The sequence below is a fragment of the Gossypium hirsutum genome, chromosome D11 (genome assembly GCF_007990345.1).
Source record: "Gossypium hirsutum isolate 1008001.06 chromosome D11, Gossypium_hirsutum_v2.1, whole genome shotgun sequence".
In the NCBI taxonomy this organism is placed as follows: Eukaryota; Viridiplantae; Streptophyta; class Magnoliopsida; order Malvales; family Malvaceae; genus Gossypium; species Gossypium hirsutum.
Genome location: NC_053447.1, coordinates 23,919,961 through 23,929,712, shown reverse-complemented (window position 1 = coordinate 23,929,712; position 9,752 = coordinate 23,919,961). Strand labels below are relative to the sequence as shown.

The 9,752-nt window shown below is 30.3% G+C and overlaps 1 protein-coding gene across 1 annotated transcript; it reads left to right on the top strand.

The window, feature by feature from the left end:
• Window positions 1-1,754: 1,754 nt before the first annotated feature.
• LOC107913134 (salicylic acid-binding protein 2) lies at window positions 1,755-3,618 on the top strand. Its single transcript, XM_016841604.2, has 3 exons — window positions 1,755-2,522; window positions 2,751-2,888; window positions 3,040-3,618. The coding sequence occupies exons 1-3, from the start codon at window positions 2,151-2,153 to the stop codon at window positions 3,319-3,321; spliced, it is 792 nt and encodes a 263-aa protein (XP_016697093.1). The 5' UTR covers window positions 1,755-2,150; the 3' UTR covers window positions 3,322-3,618.
• The last annotated feature ends 6,134 nt before the right edge of the window (window positions 3,619-9,752 follow it).

The window sequence follows — 9,752 nt, the reverse complement described above, 5'->3', positions numbered from 1 at the left end:
CCAAAACCGAATAAAGTATGAAGGTTTTGCTAATTCCTAGCATTGATTATGAAAAGATATAATATTCTTTTATGGTTGATGCAATAACCTTTAGATATTTTATTAAACTAGCAGTTCATAAAAGATTTAACTTGCATCTAATGGTTGTTGTTACAACCTTTTATGAATAACTATATAGTAAAGTTTATATTAAAATCCTCAGAGGATCTAGAATGCCAGAAACATATTGAAATTATAGGGAAATTGTTCATTTATATGAATTGAAATAATTAAACATATGTGGTAAATATGACTTAGTCAATAGTAGTTGAAAGAGGATTATAAAATAATCCAAAATACCTATTTTTATTCTTATAGAGGGATCATGATTAAAGTTTGTTATGATTATTGTTGAAACTCCTGAAGAGATCAAAATATATTTCTCCCAAATTTTTCCCCACTCATGACTTTCAAAAGAATGGTGATATAAATGCTTAGCAGATACATTCAAATAGTCATTTGAAAGACTAGTATTCAAGATTGAATACGTAAAATATGAGAAAGTATGTGATGTTTTCATGAGGGGGAGTAAATATATGTTGTATTCTTTTTCCCTTAACCGAGGTTTTGTCCCATTGGGTTTTCTGGTAAGGTTTTTAATGAGACAGCATATTATGCGTATTATAGATATGTGTACTCTTTTTCTTTCACTAGGAATTTTTTCCCAAAGGGGTTTTGTCTTAGTAAAATTTTAACGAGACACATTATCTACAAACGGACATCCAAAGGGGAGTGTTATGAATATTTTTTTAAGTGGATGTCCATTAAGATCAAGATAAGTTTTGATGAATTTTAAATTCTAATAGTCATTAGAAGTAGAATTCTATTTCATTTATACTTTCTATGTCTATAAATATAGACTTTAGAGAAGCATTGTAAATTACTTATATTGATCAATAAAATATGCTCTCTTTTGCCTTCTTATTTTCTTTGTTCTTTACTCTTTATCTTTTATTTTATAACATTCATGTTTTTTTTTCATTTTTTCTTAATGAACCTTATTCAAGGACGAAATTGCCGGCCCCCTAAAATGGAAATTTTTTTTATTTAGGCCTTTTTAAATTAGTAAAGGTAAAATTACACTTTGGTCCTCCTTAAAAATATAAAATTTTGATTTAATCCTTTAAAAAATATAAAGATATAAGTTATTAAAATAGTAAAATTACATTTTTACTATCTTTTTTCTTTCATCGAAAAAAGAAAAAGAGAAAATATAGAGAGCGTCTATTAGACCCAGATCACTAAATAATCCAATTACCACCCTTCTTTTTTTTTCTTTTTTTTCGGAAAAGTTCAAAAATACTATGATGGCTCCGTTGCTTTATATATTTATTTCGTCTGTAATTCAGCAATCCCAAAATTTCTTTTTTTTTGAAAAAAAAAAGAAAGAAAAAAATAGTCTTTTTTTCGTACTCTTTTATTTTATAACATAAATATTGTTATAAATATTGTTAATAGCCTCTGGTGTGAAAAGAAAAAAAGTTTGTGAAGTTGAGATGGGCCCACGAAAGCTAAGATAAAATTGGAAATATTCTTTCTCTCATACTACTCTTTCGATACATAATCTAATGTTTTGAAAAAAAATCAAAAAAAATTTCAGTAAAAATTAAAATTTAATCTTGACCTCCCTAAACAAATTTTTTGATTTTGCCCCTGAGCTTAATTCATCTCATATTTTGCATAATATATTATGCTATATTCACATGTTGCCCTGCAAGGCAATTTAGAATATTATTTAGCCAGATGAAAATTTACTTACATGTACGCCAAACAAACTTTATCAAGTTTCCCTTTGGCGTAATTTTTGGCCCGGATTCCAAAGCGTTGTCGGGTCAGTTGCATCTTTGGTATCGATACATAATAAATTCAAACTCAATTTAATTTTATAACTCATGTCAATATTTATAGTATAATATTTCATGATTAAATAAGAAAATTTATATGTGTGGATAGTAATCATTTTAAAAAGTAAAAATATTTAAAAAAAAATAATTAATCGGATTGTAGCACAAGAAAATCTGAAGTGGGGATGAGCATATTAAAATTTTTGGAAATAAATAGGCAGACTAGAAAGCTTTGATTGGAAGAAGGAAGTAAATTAAGTTTGGGTAATGGCAGAGGTCAACAAGCAAAAGCATTTCATTCTAGTACATGGAGCATGCCATGGAGCTTGGTGCTGGTACAAGCTAAAACCACGGTTCGAGTCAGCAGGGCACCGTGTGACGGCCGTCGACATGGCTGCCTCAGGCATCAACATGAAAGCAATCCAGGGTGTTCACTCCATGTACGAATACAGTAAACCATTGTTGGAGATATTGGCCTCACTAGCTCCCGGAGAAAAGGCTATTCTCGTTGGCCATAGCCTGGGAGGCCTGAATTTGGCCCTGGCCATGGAAAAGTACCCGGAGAATATTTCAGCCGCTGTTTTCTTGGCTGCTTTCATGCCGGACACTGCGCACCACCCTTCATTTGTTTTGGAACAGGTACTGCAACCCGGCAATTTGTTTCATAAATTCTTTGTTTTTGCTACCCGTGTTTGTATAATTTCAGGATTGCAGGGGGGGTTTAGTTTTTTCTTCACAGCAAACCCACTTAGAGATTTGATTAATCTAAATGTTTTTAGTTATTTTGTTGGCTCGGGTTAATTAAAGAGTTAAACTGGTTGTTATCAATTATTAACTTGTTATGCTTGACTTGAATTTTCTACAAAGTATTGGCAAAGGACACCATCGGAAGCTTGGTTGGACACTGAATTTGCTCCATACGGAAGACCAGAAGATTCTTCGATGTCGATGTTTTTTGGGACCAAGTTCTTAACATCCAAACTTTATCAGCTATCCCCTGTTGAGGTATCCGTTTTGCAGTTTTCCTTCTGCTTGTTGAATACTCCAAATTAATTTTTGTTGTTGTTGTTGTTGAGACCCTCGATTTTCAACAAGTATCGGTTTGTATTAAGTACTTTCATTCATTACTAAAAGGTCTTGTATACTTGTTGTAAAGGACCTGGAATTGGCAAAGGCTCTGATCAGGCCAGGATCAATGTTTTTAAGCGATTTGTCCAAGGCAGACAAGTTCTCTAAGGAAAAGTTCGGAAGTGTTCCCCGAGTCTATGTTGTATGCAAAGAAGACAAAGGGATACCAGAGGAATTCCAACGTTGGATGATCCAGAATTCTGAAGTTAACGAGGTGATGGAGATTAAGGATGCAGATCACATGGCAATGTTCTCAAAGCCACATAAACTATTTAACACTCTGTCAGAAATAGGACATAAATATGGGTGATGTTTATTAATGAACAGGGGCGCCTTTGATTTTTTTAATCAATAGGCATTGCTTTCATGGAGATATGGTGGGTTATTTACATGCGGAAGATACATATTGTTTTTTATATTTGGATTTTGGTAATCCCTAATTGCTATATGTTTAAATAATTTGAAATAGCCGTAGGTAGTTACGACGAAAAATCTATGTTTTAGCAGCCACCTCGTTTGTATCGTCTGTTTCTTTATGGTACCAAAAAAAATATGTATTAAATAAATTTATCTTTTGGAATAAAATCATAAAACTTATTTTCTTTGATACGAAGACTTATTTAAAAATTTATAATGCGATTTTGCCACGGCTGGATACTAAAATTTGTCTCTTCATTGGATATTCGAAAACAACTATTATTAAATTTAAGTATTGATTTTAAAATTTGTATATTTTATTGTAACCGCTTGTCCAACAAGTTATTTAACAATAATTAAATAAGATTAAATTTTTTAAGATGGTCATGAATTGAATTATAATTAAATTGTTTTGGACCATTTATCAATACCAATAATTAATTATTATGCAATTTGACCAATTTTAAAGTCAATTCAAAGAAAATCTAGCTATACTTTATTCTAGTCCATGTTTAATGTTATAATTTGAGAATACAAGTAAATTTGATAATTAACTTTTTATGTGGTTGGATTTTCGTGCTTAATTTTGAATTTTATTGAATTTATCATAAACTTTTTTTAATTAAATTGTTCCAGTTTTGATGATTGAAAACAAAATATAACAAAGAAAACATTCTTTTAAATATTTTTGTAATGATCCGGTTTTCAATGCTATCAAAAAATGAGGTTTTGGGACCTTATTTCCATAAACCAAGCCCGTAAATATTATATAGGGATATTTATGGAGTTGTTGTATAGATGAATTGAATTTCGGTTATGTAATTTAGTCGAAATTGTGGTAAATTAAAGCCGAGAGACTAAATTGTAAAAGTTCAATCACTATAGATTTTTAATTAGGAAATGACTTGGGACTTAAATTACATTTAGCTAAAGGTCTAAAATGGCAATTAAACCCTTTATAAATAGGAGATAGTGGACGATAATAATGCTTGTTGCTTAATTAAGTAAAATATGATTAATTAAGATAAAAACATAATTAATTAAATTAATCAACTTTTAATCTAAGTATATATACATGAAATTAGTGGAAAGAGAGATGAAATGTAATCTTCTCCAACCTTCCAAAAAAAAATGAGGACGCCATTTTAAGGATTTTAAGCTATTCAACCTTTAATTCATGTAAGCCCATAGTAATTTTTCTTTGATTTTTTGTGAAAATTGAATCATGGGAGCTTGATTTAGCTAGCCCATGTACTAATTTTTGAAATTGTTAAAATTTTAAAAAGTTTTCATTGTTGATTTCTTGAAGATTTAGGTGTGAAACTGATAGAAATTAAATTTAGTTTAAGAAAATGATTAACTTGTAAAGCTTAATTGTTGTTGTTTTTTTTACATTAGGGACCAAACTAAATAAAATGGAAAAAAAATATCATGAACTTTCAATAGGAATAGAAAATAGGAGATCCCTAATGAATATGTGTGAAATCATATTTTAATCTGAAGCTCTAGATCGAAAGTTATGCTTGTTCTGGGTTTAAGGACTAAGTTGAATAAATTGAAAAATATGTTTGACTTTATATTTGAATGTGATTTGAATGAAAATTGATATTGTGTTATTACTGAATTCTTATTTGTAGCTAAAGATGACGCCGAGTTATCGAGAGGGAAACGAAAGGCGAGAATTGACGACGAGTGACGTGAGCTTTTGGTTTGTATTTCTATGATTCAGGACTCATTTAATTATTGCATATTAATGTCATTTTTGCATTACATAATGTTGAGGTGAGTTGATAGTGGTTATTTGAATTGAATTGCTATGGTTGAGATTGAATATCAAGACATGGACTGAATTGAATAGAATAAAAAGTTACATGACTTACATTATATGTGATAATTGGCATAAATGTTATGAAATTGTGAAATTTTGATGAATTGAGAATATTGGAACGTAAATTGATTTATATAATGAATCAAAAATTGGTTACCCTATTAGTTGTTCAGACTGAGTCAAATATAATTGGCATGCCATAAGTCATGATATCGGTTACTAGATCTTACATTGAAGACATTAAAGCATTAAAAAAGGGGTAATGACAGTTGCATCTATTTGTTTACTGCAAAAGAAGTAAACAGTTGGTGCACATATTGGTAGCTGAGGGGTTAAGAAGGGGTGAAGAATCATACCTGGTAGGAGAGGTGTTGGAGTTCTCCGTGGTAGAGGAGGAATGAAACAAAAGAAAGGTGGATCCACTCGATCTACAAAGGTCTAGAACAAGAAGCAAGGTTAACAGAGTCGGATGGAGGGCTTTGGAAATGAACCATAGGAGATGAAGAGTTACTAGATTTTGAGACAAAAAACAAATATTGGCAAAGAGAGGATGGCCATACAAGTTGAATGTATCTCCGGTGAGATGAAGGAGGCAATGCTGGGATGGGACGAATGACCTTCTAGGGAGATATGAGGCTTAGAAAGGTGAACATGTTTCTGAGGAAAAGGTGACTCTCACTTGATCAGTTAGGGTTTTTTTTTATGGACAATAGGGACTCCTAGAAGTTTTTTAGTCTTATTTTAGTTTTTGTTATGATTGCTTTGATTGATCTGTTGTTTTACTAGTTGTTACTTCGGTGACTGTCACTATTTTAATAAAGTAGAATCCATTTGTTTTGCATCAAATTAATACATCATTATTATTAATGGTCAAAAATAATCGTAACACCCCTAACCCGTATTTGTCGTCAGAATAGGGTTACAGAGCATTACCGAATAAATGTAAACTAAATCATTCATTTTAAAACATTACAATAAATATAACATAATCCAACATTAAACATGCATATCGTCTCTTATTCAAGCCCTTGAGGCCTTAAAATCACTTTAGAAACGATTCAGGACTAAATCAGGAACATTTGAAAAATTTAGGAAAAATTTAGAAAGTTTCAACTTCTGGGGTCACACAGCTATGTGGCCAGGCTGTGTGACTCACACGGCTGAGACACATCAAGCAGTGTAACTTTTGAAATAAGGACACACGACCATGTCCCAGCTTGTGTCTATGCCTGTGTAACTCTCTAACTTGGGTCACATGGCCAAGCCTCATGCCCGTGTGCCAGACCGTGTGCTAGTTGACTTGTTCCCTAAGCACTCAACAAAAGACACACAGCCATGTTGCCCAGCCATGTGTCTCACATGGCCAAGTCACATGCCCGTGTTTCTAGTCATGTAGACCTAAAATGTACCTTAAACAACAAGTTTACCATTTCTTACTTGCTTAGGCATTAAGCAACTCAAAAACCAAACATTTAACCTATCCGAAATACGATCAAACATACTCCAAACATGCCAAACAATCATCTTAGGTGCCTAACCAATGTACACTCATTGGTACTACATTCATATCATCAAAACCTATCAACAATGCATCATTCAAATCAACGTTTAAAACATACCAAAATCACTCAATTTAGCCTAGCTTATAACCACCTAAAAATCAAGCCTAAATTCACATACACCTAACAAGCCTTGGTTAAAAACAACATGCAAAATTATGGCTTCAAACACAAACATATGTTTATATATATTTACCAAACCGACATTATACTTAAACTCAACTACATTCCATACACCAAATTCACTAACAACCAAACACATCCTAGGTACATGCCATTACAAAAGGTAAACATCACCACATTTGAAATCGGGATTGTTGTCGGATGCTAAGTCAACGATCAAAAGAGAAGTACCTAACCTACGCACGGAAAGCAAAATCGTACGCTGTGTAAAACTCAGTAATATTTCTATAATCCGAACAATTAAATACATAATGATACAAGAATGCATACTTTGAATTATAAGAACATACTATTGTCTAAGCTTACAATTACCATATACCATCATTTCAAATTCATGCATATTACCATATCATTTCATACTATACTCAATTTTTACATGCTATTATATTTGATTTGTTTAACAAATATCTCAATTCACATCACTTGCTATATAAATAGCTTTTCACATATCAATCCACATTTGTTTTTACAATGGCATTATCCATTCCATATTCAATGAGTACATAACTCATGTATTTCATTTAATCACAACATATTACATTTTTCATGTTTCAATCCATTATCTCATTTCCATTTCACATACCATGCTATTTCAATGTCAATTATAGAATTTTATTATTTCGTTACCCCTATTAACATGACTCGGATAGATACACGGATCCAACCAACACACCAGTTTGGCACCCAGTGCCTCATGGATAAATCCAAAGTAATAACTGCGCCCAACGTTATATGAATTGACAACTAGTGTCTCATCGGTTAAACCAAAGAAAATTGACACCTAGTGCCTCATCGACTTGAAGTCGAAGAAATCCTTGAACTCTTCCTATCCTATGACATGCCATCTATATCCGACTCAGCCTGATATAGTTAATAGGGTTTCATTTCACTTTTCAAATACAATCAATATTCGATTCTCAAATTTGCACATTATCACATTTAAACATATATTCATTCCAATTTCCAATTTCTCAATACACTCATAACATATGCCAGATCAATTCAATTCAATCAACAATGAATTCAATTCAATTAAGAAGCACATTAATTCTCACCTCCAATGCTTACCATATGCAATAATTCAAAATGCAATAATTTACAACTTAGTTCAGATTATAGAAATACAAATTGTGGATTCTGAGCTATTCGACGTCGATTTTATCCTTCCCTTTTTTAGTCAAGGATTCCGGTATGACGTTAGCTACAAAATTAAAATAATTAAAATACATCAATACAACACAATCCAATTCCACTTGAATATTTTAATTTTTACTCAATATTTGCGTAAATTTCAATTTAGTCCTTAAACTGAGACTAATTTTAATTTTCTCAATTTAGCTCTGTATTTTCATACTAATTTCACTTTAAACTAAATTGAACTCCCTATTTTCAATTATAACCATGAATTTTAAGTTTTTCACAAGTTAGTCCTATTACTCAAAATCAAGAATTAACTTCACCATCTAGTCCTTTTTCACTTTTCACTAAAAAATCTATCAATTTAATCCCTAATACTTAGGGCCAGTTCTTCATTGTTTAAAAAAATCACTTCTGACTCCAAAAGCAGTTTTGAAAGAAAAGCTACGAAGAACAAGCTGTTTTTGGCTGAAATTTTTAGCTTTCTAGAAGTGTTTTTCAAAAGCACTTCTAAAAAGGAGCTAAAAAGGAGAAGCTAAAAATTTTAGCTTTTTCTCTCCCAAAAGCACTTTTAGTGCTTAATTACTTTTTCACCCCTCCAATAACATAGTATTTTTCTTTCTTTTTCTTGGTGCTTAATTACAATTGTGTTAAAATCATTAATTAAAAATAAAAAAATATTTTTAAAATACTAATTACAAATATTTAATGGTTATATTTAAATATTTAAAATATAGTTTATATATTCTAATTAAATTTTATAAATAATTAATATTTATTGCTTAAAAATATTTACAATTTATATTTCATATATTAAAATATTAACAACAAGTGATAATAATTTTTTTATATTATTACTAAAATATAATAATATTAACTAATTTAAATATTATTTAAATGCATATTTGTTACTTGATAATAACATGTCTAAAATTGACATTTTATTTCTCAAACGTACTTTTTGACAGCAATGCTAAACATTCAAATTTTAAACCAAACTTTTCAAAAGCACTTCTAAAAAGCACTTTTCAAAAGCAATGAAGAACTGGCCCTTAATCTATTTAACAATAGTAACATTTAACATTCTAAACAATACCGGAAATTATAACACGGGTCAGCTAGCCTTAAGTACCGAGATTCCAAAAATATAAAAATTACAAGAAAAAAGACTAAATTAACTAACCAATTAAACTTGAAAAGTTTTAAACCTTGTTGCCGTGCGTTTCTCTTATTTTCTATTTAATTTAATTTGCATGTCTTCTTTCACATTTCTCCACTTTCTTTCTATTATAATTTCATTTATTATATATTATATTATATAAAACATATATACATAACTTTAACTTTTAATTTATTAACTAATATAATATACATAATAAGTTTACACATATGTTATATATATATTTCATTAATGCCGTCCACTAAATAAAGCAAATGTATATTTGCTACTTTAGTCGTTTTAATAAATTTTTAATTTATAATTCAACTTTTACATTATATGCGATTTAGTCCTTATACATCAATAACTCTTAATTCATGCAAATTCACTTAATCAAAATCTAATTGACTACACGACTAACTTCATAAATATTTTTCCGATTTACGAAAACAAAGTCT